We start from the raw sequence: 25,656 nt of genomic DNA, 5'->3' as shown, positions 1-25,656 counted from the left end.
GGGCTCACTCACAATTTTGCCTAAGAACACAGCCATGAATAAAGAATGGTACCAACACATCCTCTAAGAGCAACTTCTCCCAACCATCCAGGAACAGTTTGGTGATGAACAATGCCTTTTCCAGCATGATGGAGCACCTTGCCATAAGGCAAAAGTGATAACTAAGTGACTCGGGGAACAAAACATTGATATTTTGGGTCCATGGCCAGGAAACTCCACAGACCTTAATCCCATTGAGAACTTGTGGTCAATCCTCAAGAGGCGGGTGGACAAACAAAAACCCACAAATTCTGACAAACTCCAAACATTGATTATGCAAGAATGGGCTGCCATCAGTCAGGATGTGGCCCAGAAGTTAATTGACAGCATGCCAGGGCGGATTGCAGAGGTCTTGAAAAAGAAGGGTCAACACTGCAAATATTGACTCTTTGCATCGACTTCATGTAATTGTCAATAAAAGCCTTTGACACTTATGAAATGCTTGTAATTATACTTCAGTATTCCATAGTAACATCTGACAAAAATATCTAGACACTGAAGCAGCAAACAAATGAATATTTGTGTCATTCTCAAAACTTTTGGCCACGACTGTACAGTTTATTTTGTCTAATTATTTCTTCCCAGGAACATCAACCCTGTTTTTCACAGTATGGTACAACCTGTGGCACAATACGTTGAAGGAAATGGGTTGAAGGTGTCTGTATCGATTTATTCTCCTGAAATGTCAACTTTGGCACTACGATCGATGTTTCTGCGCTCGATTATTCATATTTGAAAAGCGGCAGATGTGTTCACTTCGCCTGTTTAGCTACAAAATAAATATTATCTTGGACCGAAACATCAACATCTCACCCGAAGTTGCATCAAATACTTAGTTACGTTTTCGCCACAGGTACAACTTTTACGTTTATCTTTATTTAGGATGGATTTACTGATAGATACGTTTGCGTGCCAACATTAACGTTAGCTTGCTAACGTCACTATGTTTTGCTAGCTCTGGTAAAGTTAACGTTAGCTTGCAGTGCTAGCTAACCTGTCTTTCTTTACAAACTAGCAAAGACTGCTCTGCCTGTAACTGGCAGTTAACTAGCGTTAGCCAGCTAACTTCGTTGGGAAAAGCTGAAGAATATGGCTTGCTAGTAACGTAAGTTATCTAGCTGGCTGGCTTGAAAGTTTCACAATTCGGCCGGATCTTGGCTAACATTATTGCTGTATGTCCTGCTCTCTATTTGACATTGTACTCACGATTTGACATCTGTTACATCTGTCATCAAAGCTAGTGCTAGCTAACTGAGTCATCAGGTCATAAGAAACGAGAAGTTGGAGTGAGGGGTATTAGCTAGATTAGTAACTAGTCAGCACAGGTGTAATAGACGTGATTCCCCTCCCTGAATAAGCCCTCTCAAGAGAATAATCTATGATGATCTAGCTAACAGCACACTCTGCACTGATCCTGTGGGATGACTGTCTGAATAATTCATTGCCTGTGCTGTTCCAGATAGACTTACACTTTTTGCACTCCTAGAAAAAAACAAGGAAGAACCGTACCCTCCACTTTACAGCCCTACTTTGCAGGAGATCAAGATTTGGCTATTTGTCAAGTCAATATAATTGTTCTGTTTGAGTGACCTGGTTGCTGTGTATTTTATCATGAGTGTCCCCTTTCACATACATTGGAGTATGAACTCTGAGTCTCTTTATTGATGTCTTGCAGGTTTTCCAGGTCATGATGGAACAGAGCAGTTTTTTCCTGCAGTGAGAGGGAAGAAGCCGTCCTTTTCTGTTTGTGGCTGAAGTTTGGAATTTGTCCGGCTCAGAGGGAGGCAGAGACTGTGGCCTAGAGCGGCTGCAAGAGGAGGGGAAGGAGGGAGGAGAATGGAACGAGCCCACAGTTTGCTCCTGAACGAGGAGGCATGCAGCCAGTTGGGAGAACACCAGAGGGCTGAATTTGTCTTTGAGTGGCTGCGCTTCCTGAAGAAGCTGCTCCCTGCTGCAGACAGGGTGAGAGGAGAGGAATAAGGAAAGGAGGAGACGAGGGGAGAGCCCAGTGGACGCTTGCAGACAATGGGCCTCCCCTGTGACAGAGCTTGGTGCATTCCTAAGCAGAGTCAGATCAGAAGAGAGCCATTTGAGCAGGCTGAGATTAGCCCAGTGCTTTTTCTGGGGCCGTCTCTTTTAGCAGGATGCCAGTCAGTATGTCTTTCTAGGATTGATTAAAGCAGTGAGTGATGTAAAGGCTAAATCATGGTCTGCTCTGCTGGTTCCGTGTCATGAAGGAAAAAAATGACCTACAGATGAAATGTTGATGTGATTTGTCTTGCCAGTAGCCACTATCATTTAGCAAATGGTATCCATGAGTTCAGCTGATTCTGGGGAAGTAGATATAGGGTCTCATTGTTAATATCCCAAGTATCCCTTTAATAAACATCAGTTGCTCATCATGCAAAAATAGGGCTGCCTGACAGTGAGATCTGTTTTATGTCGTTACTGTCATCTATGTCATGTTGTCAATAAATGTTGATGGTTTCATGTTGACTTTAACTCAGTGCTCTTGAATGCAAGACAAATTCCTGTGAAAGGCCAAATAAATGAACTGAACTGAGTGTATTTTCTCCCAGGCGGATGTGAAGAAGAACCAGAAGTGTCTGGTCGAACAGTTGACTGTGATTCTGATTGGTTCTCCGGGCCCCCCAACCCGATGGCTCCTAGCCCACTGCCTGGCCCTGCTCTACAGGTTGGGAGACTCACTCACCTCCAGCCTCACGGTGGACAGGTGCAATGACATCATCCGCAGCAAGGACGACTCGCCCAGCTACCTGCCAACCCGACTGTAAGTACAGTAGCCTACGGCAGCTGAAATCCCAATCAGTTATAGAGGGGTGATGGTGCATATCAATTATCAGACTGATTACTCATGAATGATTATAATGTTTGTTACTCATGAGGATACCTTAAAGCTTCTATTACATTCCATGTATACATGGCTGTTGAAATCAATCTTATTATGATTAACTACTGTTCACCGAAATGGCAAAATTCATACAGTAGCATTACAGTAGTATGAAAACCCCCATAAGACTTTGGATTACACAGTGTGTGCACTGTGCAGACAAGATTAATGGTATTTTCAACATCTGAAAGAACTTTGTAACTGATTTTCTTTTTTTCGTCTATAGGGCAGCCATTGCCTGTCTGGGTGCCCTTTATGAACAGCTTGGCCGTTTGCTTGTCAACACATTTAAAGAGACTTTGGCAAATTTGTTGAAAGCCATGAAGTCTGCAGAGGTGAGTGTAAAATTTAAAGGATCTGTAATGGTAATGCAAAAAATGTATTGATATACCACTGTGCTAGCCAGTGGCAATATGAAGGCCAGTGTTTTACGTCTGAATAGCTGATATACACTGAGTATAGGAAAACATTAAGAACACCTTCCTAATATTGAGTTGCACCCCCCTTTTTGCCCTCAGAATAGCCTCAATTTGTCGGGGAATGGACTCTACAAGGTGTCAAGCGTTCCACAGGGATTCTGGCCCATGTTGATTCCAATGCTTCCCACAGTTGTGTCTAGTTGGCTGGATGTCCTTTGGGTGGTGGACCATTCTTGATACACACGGGCAACTGTTGTGTGAAAAACCCAGCAGCGTTGCAGTTTTTGACACAAACCGGTGTGCCTGGAACCTACTACCATACCCCGTTCAAAGGCTCTTTAATCTTTTGCCTTGCCCATTCACCCTCTGAATGGAACACATACACAATCCATATCTCAATTATCTCAAGGCCTTCTTTAACCTGTCTCCTCCCCTTCATCTCCACTGATTTGAAGTGGATTTAACAAGTGACATCAACAAGGGATCATAGCTTTCACCTGGATTCACCTGGTCAGTCTATGTCATGGAAAGAGCAAGTGTTCTTAATGTTCAAATTGTATTGGTCACAAAGACATATTTAGCAGATGTTATTGCGGGTGTAGTGAAATGCTTGTGTTCCTAGCTCCAACAGTGCAGTAATATCTAACAGTTCACAACAATACGCACTAATATAGAAGTAAAATAATGGAATTAAGAAATATATAAATATTAGATTGAGCAATGTCTGAGTGGTATTGACTAAAATACAGTAGAATAGAATACAGTATATACATATGAGATGAGTAAAGCCGTGTGTAAACATTATTAAAGTGACTATGTTCCATTATAAAAGTGGCCAGGGATACCAAGTATACGTATATAGTACAGCAGCCTCTAAGGTGCAGGGTTGAGTAACCGGGTGGTAGCCGGCTAGTGATGGCTATTTAGTAGTCTTATGGCTTTGAGATGGAAGCTGTTTTTCAGTCTCGGTACCAGCTTTGATGCACCTGCACTGACTTCGCCTTCTGGATGATAGCGTAGTGAACCGGCCGTGTCTCGGGTGGTTGATGTCCTTAATGATCTTTTTGGCCTTCCTGTGACATCAGGTGCTGTAGGTGTCCTGGAGGGCAGGTAATTTGCCCCCGGTGATGCTTTGGGCAGACTGCACTACCCTCTGGAGAGCTCTGCGGTTGCAGGCGGTGCAGTTGCCGTACCAGGTGGTGATGCAGCCCGACAGGATGCTCTCAATTGGGCATTTGTAAAAGTTTGAGGGTTTTAGGTGCCAAGCCAAATTTCTTCAGCCTCCTGAGGTTGAAGAGGCGCTGTTGTGACTTCTTCACCACACTGTGTGGGTGGACCATTTCAGATTGTCAGTGACGTGTATGCCGTGGAACTTGAAGCTTTCCACCTTCTCCACTACGGCCCCGTCTATGTGGATAGGGGCTACCTCTGCTGTTTTCTGAAGTCCACGATCAGCTCCTTTGTTTTGTTGACGTTGAGTGAGAGGTTATTTTCCTGGAACCACTCTCCCAGGGCCGTCACCTCCTCCCTGTAGGCTGTCTCGTCATTGTTGGTAATCAGGCCTACTACTGTTGTGTTGTCTGCAAACTTGATGATTGAGTTGGAGGCGTGCATGGCCACGCAGTCATGGGTGAACAGGGAGTACAGGAGGGGGTTGAGCATGCTACCCTTGTGGTGCCCCTGTGTTGAGGTTTATGCCACTGAGCAGACACTTTTATTCAAAGCGACTTAAAGTACAGTGAGTGCCTATATTTTCAGTATGTGTAGGCTATGTAATCCCTGCGGAGATTGAACCCAAAACCTTGGCATGGCTGTTGCCAAGCTCTTACCAATTGAGCCACACGGGACCACTGATGAATTGTGTTGTCTGTCCATGCTCCAGTCCCAGGGCCGCTATGAGATCATGCTGAGCGTGGAGAAGATCCTGAGGGGCCTGGGGGTCAGCGCCGTGCCCTGTCACAGAGACATCTACAAGGCTACACGCGCCTGTCTCACCGACCGCTCCATGGCCGTGCGCTGTGCTGCCGCCAAGGTAGCTACTGCCTACCGCTTTCCTCCCTCCAACTAAACTGCTGCTGCTCCAAACTCATGGTGCATACATACACTGTATAGCCTAGCTGTTGGTACTACCACGTTAAGCACATTACAACACATTGTTCTCATTCTACATAGTGTTAGGCCATATGTCATTCAAACATGCATTCCTCCCTCCAACCATGGGGCATGCACTGTATGGCTGGTGGCGATATCAACTCAGGCAATACATTACTGTCATTTTATGTTATTTTGGTCTCACTGAATCAACAAAGTATTGTTAAGACCATGGTCAGTCAATTGAGCTTCATTTCACACTGTTGCGTGTCTTTTTTTGTTGATTTTTCATATACATTTGAAGTCGGACGTTTACATACCTTAGCCAAATACATTTAAACTCAGTTTTTCACAATTCCTGACATTTAATCCTAGTAAAAATTCTCTGTCTTATGTCAGTTAGGATCACCACTTTATTTTAAAAATGTGAAATGTCAGAATAATAGTAGAGAGAATGATTTATTTCAGCTTTTATTTCTTTCATCACATTCCCAGTGGTTCAGAAGTTTACATACACTCAATTAGTATTTGGTAGCATTGCCTTTAAATTGTTTAACTTGGGTCAAACGTTTTGGGTAGACTTCCACAAGCTTCCCACAATAAGTTGGGTGAATTTTGGCCCATTCCTCCTGACAGAGCTGGTGTAACTGAGTCAGGTTTGTAGGCCTCCTTGCTAGCACACGCTTTTTCAGTTCTGCCCACACATTTTCTATAGGATTGAGGTCAGGGCTTTGTGATGGCCACTCCAATACCTTGACTTTGTTGTCCTTAAGCCATTTTGCCACAACTTTGGAATTATGCTTGGGGTCACTGTCCATTTGGAAAACCCATTTGTGACCAAGCTTTAACTTCCTGACTGATGTCTTGAGATGTTGCTTCAATATATCCACATAATTTTCCTCCCTCATGATGCCATCTATTTTGTGAAGTGCACCAGTCCCTCCTGCAGCAAAGCAACCCCAGAACATGATGCTGCCACCCCCGTGCTTCACGGTTGGGATGGTGTTCTTTGGCTTGCAAGCCTCCCCCTTTTTCCTCCAAACATAACGATGGTCATCATGGCCAAACAGTTCTATTTTTGTTTCATCAGACCGGAGGACATTTCTTCAAAAAGTACGATCTTTGTTCCCATGTGCAGTTGCAAACCGTAGTCTGTTTTTTTTATGGCGGTTTTGGAGCAGTGGCTTCTTCCTTGCTGAGTGGCCTTTCAGGTTATGTCGATATAGGACTCGTTTTACTGTGGATATAGATACTTTTGTACCTGTTTCCTCCAGCATCTTCACAAGGTCATTTGCAGCTGTTCTGGGATTGATTTGCACTTTTTGCACCAAGGTACGTTCCTCTCGTAAGAGACAGAACGCGTCTCCTTCCTGAGCAGTATGACGGCTGCGTGGTCCCATGGTGTTTATACTTGCGTACTATTGTTTGTACAGATGAATGTGGTACCTTCATGCGTTTGGAAATTGCTCCCAAGGATGAACCAGACTTGTGGAGGTCTACAATAGTTTTTCTGAGGTCTTGGCTGATTTCTTTAGATTTTCCCATGATGTCAAGCAAAGAGGCACTGAGATTGAAGGTAGGCCTTGAAATACATCCAACGGTACACCTCCGATTGACTCAAATGATGTCAATTAGCCTATCAAAATCTTCTAAAGTCATGACATAATTTTGTGGTATTTTCCAAGCTGTTTAAAGGCACAGTCAACTTAGTGTATGTAAACTTCTGACCCACTGGAATTGTGACTCTGTGAATTATAAGTGAAATAATCTGCCTGTAAACAATTGTTGGAAAAATTACTTGCGTCATGCCCAAAGTAGATGTCCTAACCGATTTGCCAAAACTATAGTTTGTTAACAAGAAATTTGTGGAGTGGTTGAAAAACGAGTTTTAATGACTCCAACCTAATTGTTTGTAGACTTCCGACTTCAACTGTAGATAAGACGGTGCATGTAACATATTTGTTTTTAAATGTCTGTGTGATGTCTGGCAGTGTCTTCTGGAGCTGCAGAGGGAGGCTGTGTTTCTGTGGACCTCAGAGTTGGAGAACGTAGCCACGCTCTGCTTCAGGGCGTTTGAGGGCTCCAACTACGATGTGCGTGTGGCCATCTCCAAACTGCTGGGTACCCTGCTGGCCACAGCCGTAGAGCCCAAACAACCCACTGGTACAGTAGGCTACAATGGATGACAAGAATTGGTAGAATCGCGATTGTTGAGGTTTTGAGATAAAATTGTCTGCTTTTAACTGTGTTTCTCACTTATGTGGGATTGTAGTGTGGGATTTCGAAGAACCTATATTAAAGAACATAGAATATAATTGAAAATCAAACAATATTGTCCCTTCTCTTCCTCTGCGTGGCCTCCTCCCAGCTCACAGACAGGGCTCCAGACGCAGCTCCTTGGAGGAGGTAATGGATCTGATGACTGGGGGATTCCTGCGTGGTGGGGCTGGCTTCCTCAGGGCCAGTGGAGACAAGCTCAAAGGGACCAGCTCTGTTAGCAAAGACATCCGCATCGGCATCACTCAGGTCAGCTCTCTCTGTCTCCATCCTACATGTTAGGCTACGAGTGTTTTTCTGACCACGTGGCCTGACTAGGAAACACTTGGCCCAGTAGATTTTCCTGGTCTGGTCACATGGGTCAGGAAATGTCTTGGCTCTATACACGTGCTCATATGTATTGGGCGCAACTTACTGTTTTCTCTCTGGATTTTGAGTTTGTTCTTGTTCTGTTTAGTCGTGTGTGGTGTTTGTGTCGTGTCTGGGCGGCGTGTGGCTGGAGGCCAACTTCTCCGCCCTACTGGTCCTGCTCATGGAGCTGGTGTCCCACACACGGGCCACCCAGACTCCTGCAGACGCCGTGTGCTGCAGACGCTGCATCTCCTTCATCCTTAGGGCCACACTGGGCTCTCTGCTGGGGGAGAAGGCCCAGATCGCTGCTGCCAAGGAGATCTGCCTGGCCATAGGCAAACAGAAGAGGGCTGTGGGTGAGGGGAAGCTTTAATACACCATTACCCATTGATTGACAAGGGTTGATTGCTGAAAGATGTTCTCAGAAATGTCACTTCTTGAATGGTACATAGGCTTTTCCCCAATTCATCTTTCTGTCATTTTGTATATTTTTTTGTCACGTCCTCTCCTTCCCTGTTTCTCAAACGCATTGGACGAGAAGGCCAGAGTGCAGGGACCTCGGATCTTCTCCTCCAATGTGACGGGAGAAATAAGGGGAGGGTGCAAGGAATCTAGGAAAGGCGAACTGATGAAGTGCCTATTTTGTTTGAGCGGTTAGAAGAATGATGATCTCATACAGGCCCGACGATGTCATTATGTGCACGTCAGCCTTTCAGATTGACAGTGGGGACTCCTGAAGTGCTTTTCCTCGGTGGTCATGGTCATCTTTTCCCTCCTCCAGATGCGGCCATGTGCGACGGGAACGTGGAGACGCGGGTCACCACCACAGACGTAGCTGCCAGTCAGCATGTGTTGGTGTGTGCTCTGCTGGAGCTGGGTAGCCTGGTACAGGGCCTGGCCTCTACTGCTGCATCGCTACTCACTGACACCAGCACAGGTGGGGCCTGAACACACACACACACTTGTTCCCAGTCTCTAGTCTCTTCAGCTCTGTCCCCTGAGGAATCTGCGTTAAATGGTCGTATTATGGAAAAGCTGTGTGTGGTTTTTATGCCGTGTGGGCAGTCTCTGTAATGCATGGGAGTGTTCAGTGGTCTATGAAGATGAGTTGGTGACAGAGATAGTAGAGGGAGAGAGAGTGATACGAGATGGGGAGAGCGAGAGAGTTGGTGACAGTGAGGGGGGGAGGGAGCGTAACAGAGGAAAGGGAGGGCAGGGACACTGTGGAGGTGAGTAGGTCACAGCGCCTGGACTGCTGTGCTGACTCAGGACTCTGTGCTAAACAACATTAGTCTACATCTTTAACAAACAAAAAAGTATTTAACCTTTCTTCAACTTGGCAAGTCAGTTAAGAACAAATTCTTATTTACAATGACAGCCTACCCCGGCCAAACCTGGACCACGCTGGGCCAATTGTGCGCCACTCTGTGTGACTCCCATGTGATACAGCCTGGATTCAAACCAGACCGCTGCGCCACTTGGGAGCCTTAATGCAGGTTCTATGACAGGATAAAAATAGACTAGTGGAACAGAGCCAGACATTTTATTATTCTATTACCTACCAAGTCTCACATAGACAAATGCTCAAGGCGCAATATACTGTGTGTGCCTGTCTGAGAGTATAGTTTTGACACATTTTAACTTCTCTTCTTCTGTGGTATTCCTCCCTCTCAGCCCTGCTGGACACGGTGATCTCAGTTCTGCTCCACCCCAGTGTGTCAGCACGGTTAGCGGCTGCCTGGTGTCTACGCTGTGTGGCCGTGGCCCTGCCTTCCCAGGGGGCCGTGTTGCTGGACCGCTGTGCAGAGAGACTCAACGCCCTCAAGTCCTGCCCCGAGGCCGTGGCCGGGTACAGTTCCGCCATCGCCGCCCTGCTGGGGGCTGTGCAGCACTGCCCCCTGGGCATCCCTCACACTAAAGGCAATGTAAGGACTGGGACTGGGCTTCATCTGGGTAACCTAGCAATGAATACACATAGGCCTGTTTATAGTCGAGGCCTTGTACACTATTTGTGATTTATGTCTGTTTAAAGGCTCTTCCATAGTTCAGTCAGATGCTCCACTAAATCAGTGGGAGCTGATGTATTGGTACAGGTATCTAAAGGATAAGTGACCCTCTGTTCCCAGGTGGTGATGGGTCTGGCCGAGGACCTGCTCCGTTCAGCCACTCAGAACAGCCGCATCTCCATCCAACGCACACAGGCTGGCTGGCTGCTGCTCTCCTCCCTCAATACCCTAGGTATGTCCATCCACCCTCTGCTGATGTGTTTGCTGGACCAATGGAAATAAATGGCCTCATTCAAAATAACGGGTGTTTTTATTCAGCAATTAGTCATCTTTAGATCTGGGACTTTCTCACACCTTGCCAACTACTGCTGTCTTTGTGTGCAATAGGGATCTTATCTCAGTGAGATTAGCCTGTGTGAATGAAGGTTGATTAACGTCTGTAGGTCCAGCGGTGGTTGAGCACCACCTTCCCAGGATGCTGGTGCTGTGGAGGTGTGCCTTCCCTCCCTCCATCAGAGACCTGGACATGGAGCTCCGCCGTGGGGACCACTTCACCTGGCAGGTCACTCTGGAGGGCCGCGCCGGGGCGCTGTGTGGTGAGATGCGCACTCTTTTATACTCACCGTTCATTGAACACAAGCCGGGTTGTGTCAGTTGAATGCTTATGTAAGTTAGTTTAAGTTTGAACTTTCACCTCTAGGTCGATCTGATGTCTCCTAATGTTGATATGTTGTTGTTTTGTCCCAGCCATGAAGAGCCTGGTGATTCACTGCAGAGATCTCCTGACTGATGATGTCATAGGTCGTCTCCTGACCCCCCTGGCCTGTGCTGTGGCTCTGCTCACCAAGTGAGTCACACCAAGTTTTCACACCAGACCTCTGTCATAGGCCATGTTCCAATCCGTATTAGTACACCTAAGTACACTAAAAAGAATATGCGCATAATACTTGTTTCCATATGAGGTGGTATGCTAATGTGGATGGATATTTGACCAGAGCCTGTACAGAGAGACTTTAAACATCATCACTGATGAAGACGGCCACTTAGTTCTGGCCCGAAGGATACCACTAGCGCTAAAAGTACCTCCGTGTTAGGTGATCAATATCCAGGAATATTTCTGGCGCGTTGCCAAGTCCCCACTTAATAACAGCTCACTGTTCAAGGACACAGTCAGCCAAACTGCTTCTCTCATTCCTTCTGAGTGCGGATTGTGTACCGTGTTATTTCTGACCAAACTGAAACAACAAGAGTATACTTGACTTGAGACTGTTTAATAAGCTTGATTTTTTTGGGGGGAAGGGCTGAAACCTATGTGTTTGTGTGTTGCAGGGTGCCTACTCTGATCAAATCCTATGGCAACCTGATTAAAAACACCTCAGTAGTCTTCAGACTGAGGGTCTATGAGATCCTGGCTCTGTTGCCCTCTAAGACATACGAAGGTGAGAGCTCTTTTCAATGCTACTATCTGTGACTGCTAGTCATAGAAGCTTATACATTGGAAGACTATCCCTTTGGTGGTTTAAAGGAGATCCTAATAAACATAATGGCCTTTATTTGAACCCCCCTTTGTTTTTACACTGCTCCTACTCGTTGTTTATTATCTATGCATAGTCACTTTACCCCTACCTACATGTACAAATTACCTCGACTAACCTGTACCCCCGCACATTGACCCGGTACCGGTACCCCCTGTTTATAGCCTTGTTATCGTTGTTTTATTGTGTTACTTTTTATTTTTTACTTTAGTTTATTTAGTAAATATTTTTTTGAAGTCTATTTCTTGAACTGCATTGTTGGTTAAGGGCTTGTAAGCATTTCACAGTAAGGTCTTAACCTGTTTGAGGTTAATTGATTTGATATAAAATCCCTTATCTTAACCCCAGACTGGCTCTTCTGTTCCCCCTTCCACACACAGTTTGACAACATTCTTGTCTATATAAATTGGCATTGTGCTCTTGATGTTGACATTAAGGCTGTGGTATTGATGGCTAACCCCAGATATGTTACCCTGATGTCTCCCATCCATCCACACAGAGAGCTTTGGCATCGTGCTGAAGCAGCTGGTGACAGACCTGACTGGGCCAGAGAACGTGGTGTGTTCAGAGCTGACGTTACTACCACCCCTCTGTCACAGTGATGACCTGGCACTACTGGGCCCCGCACTGCAGGACATGGACCAGCACTACATAGAAGAACAGGTCTGTCAGAGGCCAAAGGGAGTTGTCACCATATCATTACAAATAGAACTAATCTATTGGCTCTCTGTCACACTCAATCACTTGGTGCTGTGAAGCCGTAGAGATTGTATGCATCTGTGAAGGAGGCAAACAAACCTTTAGGATTGAGATGCAGCCGTTCAAACGTAGTGCTCTCTGTTTGCGCAGAGAGAAGTGTGTGTGTGTGTGTGTGGAGACCCAGGTGTGTGACCTTGTTGTGTCTGTTGCAGTTACAGGGGAGCAGTGTTGGAGGAGGGACCCTGGAGTACGACCCCTTCACCATCTGTGTGAAATGCCAGGATGTTCCCGCCCCCCTGCCCCCTCCTGCTGCCCTCACCACCGCTGCCATACAGCTCTTTGGAGTCATCTTTCCCCACATCATCGTCCCATTGAGGTACACACTTACACACACTCACTCACTATGTCTTTCTCTACTTGTGAGGACTTTTAACGGACCAACAATTGATTCCCATTCAAAATCCTATTTTCCCGAATCCTAATCCTAACCTTAACTCCTAATTCTAACCCTAAACCTAACAAGTGAGGACTGGCAAAATGTCCTCACTTGTCAATTTTAGTTGGTTTACTATTCTTGTGAGGACTTCTGGTACTCACAAGTACAGTATAGTAAAAGTTGTACGCCCACTCTACTTTGACACAGACATGCCAACCGCCCAAGGTTCTTACTATGTGTCTGTATGTGCTTCATCGCCTGTCTCCCCTTGTTGCAGGACCCAGATTCTGGAACAGTTCACAGAGTCTCTGAAGCAGTTGAAGGGTGTTCGTCAGCAGACTGTCCAGACTCATGTGACTGCCGCCCTTTGCAGTGTCCTAAAGGTATACACTCAGATCCTGAACTCTGACATATTGGTAACCCCGGTAGCCTTGCCTTTGGATTACCAGCCTATATCATAGAATGTTTTGTTTTTTGTCTACAGACATTGTCTATAGGTGAATGATAATGCCATTTTTTTTCACACAATTTCATCAGTGATGCAACAATTGCAATGTCAATGTGCAATTTCCTTTTTAATGATAAACTACGCTATTACAATTTGTGGATGTCCCTACAGTAGTTAACCCCTCCCTCCTTTCTCTGTGTTCAGCACCTAGGCTCCAGTCGGGTAGGTTTGGGTCCAGAAGAGGTTCGGAAGCCAGCCCTGGGTCTGTTGGTGGGGGCTCTGGAGAGCTCTAACCCCCTGCTGCGCTGCATGGCTGCTGAGGGCCTGTCTCGCCTGGTGCAGGTGGTCAACGACCCTGCATTCACCGTCTCCATGACCCTGGTCAGCTTCGACAAGTGAGTGGTCAACCCCCAATCCCATACCGCACTGTAGGCTACATACCTCTTGGCATGGGGGGGGTCAGCTCCCGCTCAGCCCAGTCAAAGCTCTTCTCTGTCCTGGCACCCCAATGGTGGAAGCAGTTTGCCCCCTCAAGGTTAGGACCACAAAGTCCCTGCCCATTTTCCTGAAAATATCTGAAATCCTACCTCTTCAAGGAGTATCTTAAATAAATCTCATGGTGCTGTGATGTGGTTGTCTGAGAGTATAGTTTTGACACATTTTAACTTCTCTTCTTCTGTGGTATTCCTCCCTCTCAGCCCTGCTGGACACGGTGGTCTCAGTTCTGCTCCACCCCAGTGGATCTTAATAGGAATGCGCTAATTGTCAGATCTCTGGATAAGAGCTTCTGCTAAATTACTCAAGTGTAAAATATAAATGTACTAGCACACTGACACCAGTCTGAAAAGATCAACCAGGATCGGTGATATTGCACAATGTCTTGCATGGTCTTCATTTAGGAGTCCATTTTAGGGTGCGTTCTAAGCTAATGTTGTGACGTTTGATCCCATCTCACCCCCACCAGGTTGAAGACAGCCCGGGATGCTGTGACTCGTACGGGTCATGCCCTGGCGCTGGGTTCCCTGTACCGCTATGTAGGGGGCATCAGCTCTCCCCAGCACTTGTCTGCCTGTGTGGGCATCCTCTTCACCCTGTCCCAGGACAGCACCTCCCCCGAAGTCCAGGTACAGTAATGATTGCCAAAGCAGATTTACTTCAGAGTTTGTTTCAACCGCCACACACAAAACAGCTGTTTACAAACGTTCCAGAAGTATGAACGGACCCTTTGCGTCACTTCCACAGCTTAAAAAGCCATTGAAAAGGTCTATAAGGAAACAGGAAACAGTCTCTGTTGTCAACATGTAGAGTTGTCTCAACCAATGACTCTTGTTTCCTCTTTGTCTGTACCAGAGGTGGGCGCTGCACTCTCTGTCCATGGTGATGGACCTGGCTGGTCCTTTGTACCATGGCCATGTGGAGGCTAGCTTCACCCTGGTGCTGAGGCTGCTGCTGTCTATCCCCCCTACCCACGTAGAGGTCCACCAGAGCCTGGGCCGCTGCCTCAACGCCCTCCTCACCACCCTGGGACCTGACCTACAAGGTGACTCTACTCACCTCATAGTCACACACTGAGTCACTGTAAAGTAGATATCTGATATCAGAGAAAATACATTTGATTTCTTGGATTGTTTTGCAAAATGTAATATTAATAATATTGCTGCACGTAATTCATAATTTCACTCAATATCCAGCTTTCACCTTTTCAATTCTTTCTTTTTTTTAAGACTGTAGAAGTGGCACTACACACTAGGTGTGTCCTAACCCTGGTATATGTATGAGTGTCTGACCCATTTTGTGCCCCAGGCGAGGGCCAGTCTGTGTCGGCCCTGCGGACGTCGTGCCTGGTGGGCTGTGCGGTGATGCAGGACAGTCCAGACTGTCTAGTCGAGGCCCAGGCCATCTCCTGTCTGCAGCAGCTGCACATGTTCGCCCCGCGCCACGTCAACCTGGCGAGCCTGGTTCCCAGCCTCTGTGTGAGTAGTGGCCCACGCTAATCCTGAACTGTGCCAAGGTTCTAGGTAGCTAATGCTAATGAGAATCTGTTTCATACCTAGGTCGGTAATTAGCTAATGTCATTCCTGGCTAATGCTAAGCTAAGGATTCTATTAGTCTCAGGCAGCAATCAGTCATGCACACACACACTCCAACACGGCTCTCTGTCTGTCGGGCAAATGACGTGATCAATTTAGTTTTAAAAGTTGTTAAGCCTTATAGTTCCAGTGAGTGTTTCTCTAGTGGCTTCCTCTGTAGTGACCGTGTTTATTCTCTCTCATACAGGGGATCTTGTTGGATTATTCTATGTTGGTAGGTCCTTTCCCCTGCCTGCAGGAGTTGCGGTGTCAAGTTGTATTTGCTATTGGCACTGCTTCTACTTTCTTAGCAGTGTTTTTCTTTGTCACCCTGTTGATTTTCACTTTGGATGTCTTTTTCTTTTCATTTTTTTGTTCTCTTCTGTGAGTTTGAACTAACCCCATCAGGCATCCACAGCGAGCATGAGCCGATTCCCTCCCTCACAGCCCTCTACTCCAGGGGTAGTGCCAAGGATTTGTTTTGCGTCAGTGGCTCTTTTCTCAAAATCCTCCTTTCTTCACACTGGATGGCTATTCAGATCACTAGTGTAGGTCAAGGGGTAAAAACAGTTGCCCACGAGCCTCTGCCAGCTGCTCGTTGCTCTATTTGTCGGAGTAGTGAGTTCTGCTATCAGTTCTGAGGAATGATGACCTTTGACCAAATGACACTGATGACACACGTCTAAATAGCATCAGTAAAATATAAAGTAGTCACTGGCACAAGTAAAACTATCCTTTACAGTTCCTCTGATTTCCCACACTCCTCTAGCCTGGTCCCAGATCGGTTTGTGCTGTCTTGCCAACTCAGGCGTGACCGTGACCATAGGAGTTGGCAAGACGGAACAGATAGATCTGGGACCAGGCGAATCCTCTGAAAAGGCTTCTGTTTGTTTGATATGACAGGGTGATTAACAGCATCATGGTACCAGGGAGGACTGACTGGTCAATAGTCTCCTCTCCCAGAGAGCTCATAACACTTCTATTGCTCGTTGTTTGTCGTCTGTCGTCTGTGTTGGAACTCACACTCTGTTCTATTTTCTGTTCCCCCCTGGTTTGATATGATTTTCCAGTTAGCAGGCCAAATGATTTTGGATTCAGTTGTTGACACACAAACTGTGAAAATAATTGCTTTTAGCTGAAATATTTTTTTGGGTTTCGCTCGCTCCTCACAGCAATTATTTGTATCCGTTCCAGCATGATGTTTAGCTGAAAATGAATTGGGCCACCACTTATCTATGATAGTGTTTCTACTGGGGTTTTGAACAAAGTAGTCACACTGTTAACATGGATCGACTGGGCCCTGTAATGAGATCTTACTCTCAGTTCACTTCTGTCCTGTTTATTAATTCAGTTATATTTCAACCAAAGTGCTAATCACTTCTTGATTATGGGATGTACTACTTTGACTTTAAAACAGACAGATTGGTCACCCTCTCTACCTGTGTTTAGTACCTCTATGTAGTCCTCATATGCTGAGTTGCTTAAGTGTGTGTGTGTGTGTCTCTGCGTGTGCGTATGTGCTTGGTGTGTGTGTAGGTGAACCTGTGCAGCTCGTACCTGTCTCTGCGTCGTGCTGTGGTGGCCTGTCTCAGACAGCTGGCCCAGAAGGAAGCCCTGGAGGTGTCTGAGCATGCTGTGGCCCTCGTCAAGGAGCTGCCGCGCAGGGACAACACACATCTTGGCGAGACAAAAACACACACACTTTGAGAGACACACTTTGAGACACAAACACACACACACACTGAGATACAAGCCGAGATGTGTCTGGTCACTTACCTTCACCAGCAAATCTGTAATTTTCTTGTAATGCTCAGCGGGTGCAAATGGGCTTTGAATAATGAACATACATTAAGTAGCTTAATAATACGCTGTAGAGAAGCCCCATTGTGACCAGTGTGTCCTCTCCTCCACAGATGTGACCATTAAGGAGGTGGGCCTGGAGGGGGCTCTGTTCAGCCTGCTGGACCGGGAGTCAGACCCCCGTCTCTGTCAGGACATCCAGGAGACCCTGGTCCATATGATGAGTTCCATCGCCACGGGGAAACTGGCCCACTGGCTCAAACTCTGCAAAGACGTCCTGTCTGCCTCTGCAGGTGGGTGTGATGTCAAATGGAAGAGACGTTTTCCTTTTTTAACTTCAATTTCAAGAGTGCGATCCTTCTCTTTCTGTTACTGGGTGTCGTGTTCTACCCAACAAGGCCGATGTCAAAAGGACTTTATTTGACACCAAATATTCTCCTTACTGATGCAATCTATCGCATGGATGTAGTTTAAGTTGATGGCTATACTACTTCACACCAGCTGTCTCTGTGGTTTGTTGTGTCAGAATCCACAGCCCCGGTAGAGACCAACCAGGAGGAGGATGGAGAGAGGGACGACGACGCGTCAGTCTTCCACGCCAAGTCAGAGTCCAGCGGGCCCTTCACCAACCTGCGCTGGTCCACGCGAGTCTTCGCTGTGGAGTGCGTGTGTCGCATCATCTCCCAGTGTGAGAGCCACGGACACCCTGCCCACTTCGACATGGCCCTGGCCCAGGAGCACCGCCTGCATGAGTCCACCGGTGAGGGAAGCCATTTTGTGGGAACTTCACTTCTACTGTATGAGCTGTTTTCAATAGTGTCCCTGCTCCGACAAAGGTCATTATAGACTGAAAGCTTAGCAAATTAAAACTCTGTCAGATGGAATTTCAGTCCTTTTCCACCTGCTACTTTTCCTAACTAAAACAATGCATTGTTTAATCATACGTTTTATCCGAAAGGCATCTTGTGGAGCATCTAGATGCCATTTCCATGTGTTATTGAACGTCTGTTCACCCGTCATATATCCTACCCTCTCTTCCCTGCCAGACTTCCTGGTCCTTCACCTGGCTGACCTGATCCGCATGGCCTTCATGGCCGCCACTGACCACAGTGACAAGCTGAGGCTCTCTGGCCTACAAACTCTACTGGTCATCATCCGCAAGTTCGCTGCCATCCCAGAGCCGGAGTTCCCTGGCCACGTCATCCTGGAGCAGTATCAGGCTAACGTGAGTCTCTGTCATGTCTTCTACTACCACGGAGGGGGGAATGAGCGTTCTAGGCTTATTCAAAGACTCCTCTCTCTTTTTAATGCTTAGGTTGGAGCTGCTCTGAGACCAGCCTTTACTGCAGACGCACCTCCTGATGTGACAGCCAAAGCCTGCCAGGTGTGGCCATCTAGTGCTCTGTACTTTATTTTGTACTTTTAACAAATAATGATTGAATATGGTCCTCTGATTTGAGCTATCACTGAATACATAGTCTTTCCACTGTGCTGCCTGACAGGTGTGCAGTGCGTGGATCGCCAGTGGGGTGGTCAGTGATCTGAGGGATCTGAGGAGGGTGCATCAGCTCCTGGCCTCTTCGCTGGTCAAGGTCCAGGCAGGGAAGGAGGTGCCCAGTCAGCTCTACAACGAGGGAACATCCACCATGGAGACACTGGCTGTGCTCAAGGCCTGGGCGGAGGTAAGTCATTGCTGGCTGATCCCAGTCCCAGCCTGTCATTCATCAACACTTGCATTACAAGCCACATCCTCTACTAGTTAAACTCCTGGTTGATGTCACTGTCATTACAGTACAGGATTATTCCCGTGCTGTTTCTTTGGCACTTTCTATATCCTCCACTGTGTCTATGTGCAACAGAGTTGACAATTCATCCCAGACACATGACACATACAGACACTTTACTACAGACAGTTTGTTAATCCTGACTTCTTTTAATATATTTATTTATTTATTTCACCTTTATTTAACCGGGTAGGTTAGTTGAGAACAGGTTCTCATTTGCAACTGCGACCTGGCCAAGATAAAGCATAGCAATTCGACACATACAACAACACAGAGTTACACATGGAATAAACAAAACATAGTCAATAATACAGTAGAAAAAAAGAAAACAAAAAGTCTATATACAGTGAGTGCAAATGAGGTGAGATAAGGGAGTTAAGGCAATAAATAGGCCATGGTGGCGAAGTAATTTAAATATAGCAATTAAACACTAGAATGGTAGATGTGCAGAAGATGAATGTGCAAGTAGAGATACTGGGGTGCAAAGGAGCTAAATAAATAAATGCAGTATGGGGATGAGGTATATAGATGGGCTGTTTACAGATGGGCTATGTACAGGTGCAGTGATCTGTGACCTGCTCTGACAGCTGGTGCTTAAAGCTAGTGAGGGAGATATGAGTCTCCAGCTTTAGTGATTTTTGCAGTTCGTTCCAGTCATTGGCAGCAGAGAACTAGAAGGAAAGGCGGCCAAAGGAAGAATTGGCTTTGGGGGTGACCAGTGAGATATACCTGCTGGAGCGCGTTCTACGAGTGGGTGCTGTTATGGTGACCAGTGAGCTGAGATAAGGCGGGGCTTTACCTAGCAGAGACTTGTAGATAATCTGTTGCCAGTGGGTTTGGCGACGAGTATGAAGCGAGGGCCAACCAACGAGAGCGTACAGGTCGCAGTGGTGGGTAGTGTATGGGGCCTTGGTGACAAAACGGATGGCACTGTGATAGACTGCATCCAATTTGTTGAGTAGGGTGTTGGAGGCTATCCTACCGAAGTCGAGGATCGGTAGGATGGTCAGTTTTACGAGGGTATTTTTGGCAGCATGAGTAAAGGATGGTTTGTTGCGATATAGGAAGCCGATTCTAGATTTAATTTTGGATTGGAGATGTTTAATGTGAGTCTGGAAGGAGAGTTTACGGTCTAACCAGACACCTAGGTATTTGTAGTTGTCCACAAATTCTAAGTCAGAGCCATCCAGAGTGGTGATGCTGGACGGCTGGGCAGGTGCGGGCAGTGATCGATTGAATAGCATGCATTTCGTTTTACTTGCAATTAAGAGCAGTTGGAGGCCACGGAAGGAGAGTTGTATGGCATTGAAGCTCGTCTGGAGGTTAGTTAACACAGTGTCCAAAGAAGGGCCGGAAGTGTACAGAATGGTGTCGTCTGCGTAGAGGTGGATCAGAGAATGACCAGCAGCAAGAGTGACATCATTGATGTATACAGAGAAGAGAGTTGGCCCGAGAATTGAACCCTGTGGCACCCCCATAGAGACTGCCAGAGGTCCGGACAACAGGCCCTCCGATTTGATACATTGAACTCTATCAGAGAAGTAGTTGGTGAACCAGGCGAGGCAGTCATTTGAGGAACCAAGGCTGTTGAGTCTGCCGATAAGAATGTGGTGATTGACAGAGTCGAAAGCCTTGGCCAGGTCGATGAAGATGGCGGTTATAATGTCGTTTAGGACCTTGAGCGTGGCTGAGGTGCACCCATGACCAGCTCTAAAACCAGATTGCATAGTGGAGAAGGTACGGTGGGATTCGAAATGGTCGGTAATCTGTTTGTTAACTTGGCTTTCGAAGACCTTAGAAAGACAGGGTAGGATAGATATAGGTCTGTAGCAGTTTGGGTCTAGAGTGTCACCCCCTTTGAAGAGGGAGATGATCGCGGCAGCTTTCCAATCTTTGGGAATCTCAGACGATACGTAAGAGAGGTTGAACAGGCTAGTAATAGGGGTTGCAACAATTTCGGCAGATAATTTTAGAAAGAGAGGGTCCAGATTGTCTAGCCCAGCTGATTTGTAGGGGTCCAGATTTTGCAGCTCTTTCAGAACATCAGCTATCTGGATTTGGGTGAAGGAGAAATGGTGGGGGCTTTTGCGGGTTGCTGTGGAGGGTGCCGGGCAGTTGACCGGGGTAGGGGTAGCCAGGTGGAAAGTATGGCCAGCCGTAGAGAAATGCTTATTGAAATTGTCTATTATAGTGGACTGTGCTGATTGGACTGTGCTGTTTGGTTGTCTGGCTATATCTATACTGCACATCTAATAACATTAACACTGTGTTTGTCTCCTCTCCCAGGTGTACATTGTGGCGGTGCAGAGCAGCAGTAGACCAAGGGAGAGCCCCATCTCAGGGCCAGGCCCAGGGAGGCAGGGTGAGCAGGCTGGTTCTCCCTTGCTAGAGGAGGACTGTGGGGGGGTTGGAGGGCCAGGGCTGCTGACGCTGGTCCAGACTGACCTGGCTACGCTGAGCCGTCTGTGGCTGGCTGCCCTACAGGACTACGTTCTCCTCACCCTCCCCCAGGACTACTCAGCACAGCTACCCGCTACAGGTGAGGACACCATAAGGACTGCAGGCTACAGGTGGTGTTCTAGATCTGGTGGGGTTGTATGTGTTACACACTGGGAAGAGGGTAGATCCTGTAGGCAGATGCTCTGTAGTTATGGGAAGTTTGGCTCTTTTTACTGATTCGGATCTTTTCTACTCGTTCAGTCAAAAGAACGACTCTTTTTCGACTCATTTCGTTCATTTGATTCAGTCATGCTCAGAGCACGCAGGACCCCCTACCGGTGAACGATGAACTGAAAACTCGAGTCATGATTCTACAAAGCCTCTCGTTCACATGTCGTTCACAATAAGGGGCTTATTGGAGCTGTCATTTGTGACTGAGACTTGTAAAAGCATGCTTTAAACAATGTACATTTGTTGATTGCTAGGCATACAAATAAGATTGTCTTGGCATTTGAAACTAGGTCTAGTTGTGGTCGCAACCAGGCTGGATTGTGTGCGACTCTTGGTGGAATAAATTACTTGACTGCAGTGAGGGTGATAAGCACAATATTGTTTGCATACTGCAGCCCCCCAAACGATTGGTGTTGGAGTTTGTTGAGCAGAGGCTGTGTCTGTTTTGGTTCTACAAAGCTGTGTCCATAACATTCAATAATCAATTGCATTCATTCTTGCGCCACGCAATCTATTATCCGTTCTACACACTTTTTATTCTCTATGCTGCCTGCAGCTGGATCTATTTTGCCTGCGGGCCTTCGGACCTGTTCTGAAATGGACCTGGGGCTTTCCCATCCGGACCCAATATGTATTCATTTTTTAAAATATATGTTAGACCCGTTCTGTATAGACCTGGTCGGATCCAGGGAAGCAGCAGAAAAGTCCATTTTTAAGAGACTTTATTAACCGGAGCTGATAAAGCGTGAGGGAGAGGAGGGAAAGAGAGGTGCCGCTGTGTGTGACAGTAGCCTATTACCACTTTGATGACTTATGATTGGCCAACATCAAGAACAAGCTACACGCGCCACTCTCGTCAAAAGCAAAAGCATAAATTATACAATTTCTCTCTAATGCAGCAGTCGCGTTCGGATCTATATGGATCCTTCCGGACAAGTCAGTTAAAATTACACATACTCGTGACAATCATATCAGATCCAACCCAGACCCGTGGACATTTTTATTTAGAATTCTGGATCCGGACCATCTCGGGTATTCGGGTCCAGGTGGATCCGTGAAGACCTCGAGCGCATATATGACCGATACAGACAGACTGTTGATCGGAGCACGTCACCGGAAGAGCGCGTATTAATCCTGCTGTAGAATGCATTGCGGCCAACAGGTCAAATTAAAAAATAATGAATAATTCGCAAACGGCACATCACTAATGCTGTGGTTTATTAATTTATGTGTGCAATGAAGTTAACATATGTATCGTTGATGGGAAATTGCATTGATCTAACGTGTGTGTGTGTGTGTGTGTGTGTGTGTGTGTGTGTGTGTGTGTGTGTGTGTGTGTGTGTGTGTGTGTGTGTGTGTGTGTGTGCGTGCGCGAGCATCAGGAGGGACGTTCTACACAGCAGAGACAGCGGAGCAGGCCAGACCCCACTACTGCAGCTCCTGGGCTCCCATCCTCCATGCCACGGCCCTGTGGCTAAACAGCACTGGTTTCATCATGGTGGACGATGGCCCTGCCAACCTGTCCCGACCCGTCACCCCCACCTCCATGGGCCAGTCCACCTCCCTGGCCTCCGTCAAGTCCCCTGAGGACATCAGCTCTGACCGACTCCACCTCATCCTGGGTGAGAAGTGATGGACCTGACACAAGGGCACTTTTCTATCAATTTGAGCTTTTGAAGCAGATAGTCTTTGTAGTTGGAGAAATTGACGAGCGGCTATGTTTTTGATGCGTCGTGTTATCCCTGTCTGTAGGCATCAGTGTGGAGTTCCTGTGCTCTCCTCACTCCCATGACCAGATGGAGAACATCTCCTCCTGCCTCCAGGCCCTGCAGGCCCTGCTAGAGGTCTCCTGGCCCCGGTCAAAAGTCGGCAATGACCAGGTGTTGAGTGTGGAACTGCTGAGCGTGCTTCACAGGCTGATAGTGACGCGGGAGGCCCCAGGGGTGCAGCTGGCCGTGCTGGAGCTGGTTAGACAGGTGGTGTGTGCTGCCCAGGAGCACGTCAAGGAGAAACGCCACAGTGCTGAGGGTGAGTGTGGAGCAGGAACACTTGCCTTGTATGCGTGATCGATCAAGGAAGCAACCGCAATTTCTAAAAGTTATGTCTCTGCCTGTGGCCCTTCTCAGTTGTTGACGAGGGTGTTACCAACTTTAGCACTGCAAGGTAGGACATTGTATTTTTTTGAAACGTGTGTGTCTCACTCACTCTCTCTCTCAGTGGATGACGGGGCAGCGGAGAAGGAGACGGTTCCTGAGTTTGGGGAGGGCCGGGACACTGGTGGCCTGGTTCCAGGCAGGTCTCTAGTGTTCGGGGCCCTGCAGCTGTGCCTGTGTGTGCTGGTGCGTAAACTGCCCCAGCTCAGCCCCAAGCTGGCCGGCAGCCCCAGCGGGGGCCAGGGAGGTTCGGCCTGGAGTCTGAGTGACAGTGACTGCAGACAAGTGGCGGCTGCTCTGGCCATCCTGTCTGACCTGCCAGCCATCTGCTCTCCTGACGGTAAGCCAAACTGGGCCTGATAATCAGGACTTGGCTCAATTAAACCAAGCCAGAAGTAAACAGACATTCCAATTTCAATCCCAATGAAGGGAATTGGAATTTCAGTTAACGTCCTAAATGAAAATAGAATTTACCCCAGCACTGTTGCTAACTGCCAACAGCACAGAGTAGGTCAATATCATGATTAATCGTTAATTGAGCCATTGAGAGTGATTGATTGATTGTTATTTGATCAGTTGATCACAAATGGAAGAATACTCATTTGCAAATGAATGCGTTAAAGCCCTTTTTAAAAACAACTTGATCTTGTTTAAAGGATGATCACTCAGGCTGATTAAACATTCTCCTCACTTCTCGTCTTTTCTATGACGCTGTGGTTAATAGTTACCCTCTCTCTTCTCCCCCCCATAGGTAGTGTCTCCATTCTGCCTACAGTAATGTACCTGTTGATGGGGGTGCTGAGGGAGTTGGTCCACAATCCTTGTGGTGGTGGAGCTGGGGGTAGCAGTGGGGGTGGTGAGGCTCTGGACCTGGTGGTGCCTGCAGCCCTGCAGGCCCTGAGATGTGTGCTCTCCTCCCCTATGAGTCGCTCAGAGAAGAGCCGCGGGGCCTGGGCCCACCTGCTGCGCTGTGCTCTCAACACCCTGCTGGACTTCTGGGATTCCGGTACGGCGTCAGGGACTGGAGGGCACTTCACATAGAAAACATAATCACACACACGCACACAGTCAGTTAAGACACGGGAGGCCACTTCATTCAGAAACCAGCCTACAGCAAATGTCATGGCCTTTTGGTTTGAAAGTCTACACATACGCAATCCGATTTTAAGTTCTTCATTTGCTTTCCAAGTTTAGCCTTGGGTTTAGAAATCAAAATGTGGTTTAGAATACATAATTAAATTAGAAGTTAAATAAGATTCCAGCTGGATGTATGATTCGCTTTGTGTTCTGGTCTCTGTTTACAGATAAGCCCAACCCTGCGGTGGATGAGGTCAGTCTGTTGACAGCTCTCACCATCTTCCTGCTGACTGCCAGTCCTGAGGTCACCACAGCCCAGCCATTGCAGACACGCTGCATAGACAAGTTTAAGGCCAGCCTGGAGTCTAAGGACCCTGTGGTAAGTCAGCACTAAGTAGTTCCAACAAAATACAAAACTGAGGAAAATAACACCTTTTATAGGACTCCTTGGTGACACACTGTCTTTATGATGACTAAAAGTATTTTAAATATTCAACTTTTCAAGTTACTGTTTAAAGTTCCTCAGTATTACATTCTCTTCAAGCATTTAATGCAAAGAGGTTCTTCCCAATAATTAGCATATTTAAAGTGTGTATCCACAGCTGATTCTACACCTTCTTTACGCTTCCTCAGGTGCTCAGCAGGAGTTACCAGTTGCTGATGTCAGTGTTCCAGAGCAAGACAGGGGTGGCGGTGCCCTTCATCCAGGGCCTGGGGAGCTGTGTGGTGGGACACCTGCAGGGGGTGGAGAGGAGGAGGCCCCAGAGCTCCAAAGAGCTCCAGGCCATCCAAGATGGAGTCAGGGCCCTAGAGGCTCTGGTGTTCGCTGCCGACGAGACGCACCGTGAGTAGGCTAGGTTATCTCAGACTTTTGACTGCTGTGGTCATTCG

General features: G+C 47.1%; 1 protein-coding gene across 5 annotated transcripts in view; it reads left to right on the top strand.

The window, feature by feature from the left end:
• Positions 1 to 25,656, top strand: part of heatr5a (HEAT repeat containing 5a) — a 32,423-nt gene that overhangs the window by 5,517 nt on the left and 1,250 nt on the right. Inside the window, exons 1-35 of one of the 5 annotated variants that reach the window (XM_014194295.2) lie at positions 660 to 892; positions 1,715 to 2,001; positions 2,619 to 2,830; positions 3,177 to 3,285; positions 5,252 to 5,401; positions 7,452 to 7,623; positions 7,829 to 7,986; positions 8,195 to 8,444; positions 8,870 to 9,025; positions 9,763 to 10,013; positions 10,215 to 10,326; positions 10,538 to 10,690; positions 10,842 to 10,941; positions 11,394 to 11,533; positions 12,129 to 12,292; positions 12,541 to 12,704; positions 13,042 to 13,147; positions 13,417 to 13,607; positions 14,177 to 14,336; positions 14,563 to 14,752; positions 15,016 to 15,185; positions 15,490 to 15,516; positions 16,818 to 16,962; positions 17,195 to 17,374; positions 17,608 to 17,841; positions 18,128 to 18,306; positions 18,397 to 18,465; positions 18,584 to 18,763; positions 21,152 to 21,404; positions 22,918 to 23,157; positions 23,288 to 23,563; positions 23,753 to 24,028; positions 24,440 to 24,694; positions 24,993 to 25,144; positions 25,399 to 25,609. In XM_014194295.2, coding sequence (XP_014049770.1) covers positions 1,876 to 2,001; positions 2,619 to 2,830; positions 3,177 to 3,285; positions 5,252 to 5,401; positions 7,452 to 7,623; positions 7,829 to 7,986; positions 8,195 to 8,444; positions 8,870 to 9,025; positions 9,763 to 10,013; positions 10,215 to 10,326; positions 10,538 to 10,690; positions 10,842 to 10,941; positions 11,394 to 11,533; positions 12,129 to 12,292; positions 12,541 to 12,704; positions 13,042 to 13,147; positions 13,417 to 13,607; positions 14,177 to 14,336; positions 14,563 to 14,752; positions 15,016 to 15,185; positions 15,490 to 15,516; positions 16,818 to 16,962; positions 17,195 to 17,374; positions 17,608 to 17,841; positions 18,128 to 18,306; positions 18,397 to 18,465; positions 18,584 to 18,763; positions 21,152 to 21,404; positions 22,918 to 23,157; positions 23,288 to 23,563; positions 23,753 to 24,028; positions 24,440 to 24,694; positions 24,993 to 25,144; positions 25,399 to 25,609 — 5,911 coding nt within the window. In that variant the 5' untranslated portion in view covers positions 660 to 892; positions 1,715 to 1,875. Of the gene's footprint in view, positions 1 to 659; positions 893 to 1,714; positions 2,002 to 2,618; positions 2,831 to 3,176; positions 3,286 to 5,251; positions 5,402 to 7,451; positions 7,624 to 7,828; positions 7,987 to 8,194; positions 8,445 to 8,869; positions 9,026 to 9,762; positions 10,014 to 10,214; positions 10,327 to 10,537; positions 10,691 to 10,841; positions 10,942 to 11,393; positions 11,534 to 12,128; positions 12,293 to 12,540; positions 12,705 to 13,041; positions 13,148 to 13,416; positions 13,608 to 14,176; positions 14,337 to 14,562; positions 14,753 to 15,015; positions 15,186 to 15,489; positions 15,517 to 16,817; positions 16,963 to 17,194; positions 17,375 to 17,607; positions 17,842 to 18,127; positions 18,307 to 18,396; positions 18,466 to 18,583; positions 18,764 to 21,151; positions 21,405 to 22,917; positions 23,158 to 23,287; positions 23,564 to 23,752; positions 24,029 to 24,439; positions 24,695 to 24,992; positions 25,145 to 25,398; positions 25,610 to 25,656 lie in introns of those variants that run through there. The other 4 variants (XM_014194318.2, XM_014194302.2, XM_014194325.2 and 1 more) reach the window with 4 other exon arrangements.

This window comes from Salmo salar, chromosome ssa01, assembly GCF_905237065.1.
Source record: "Salmo salar chromosome ssa01, Ssal_v3.1, whole genome shotgun sequence".
Lineage (NCBI taxonomy): Eukaryota > Metazoa > Chordata > Actinopteri > Salmoniformes > Salmonidae > Salmo > Salmo salar.
This window is presented reverse-complemented; position numbering and strand designations above follow the sequence as displayed.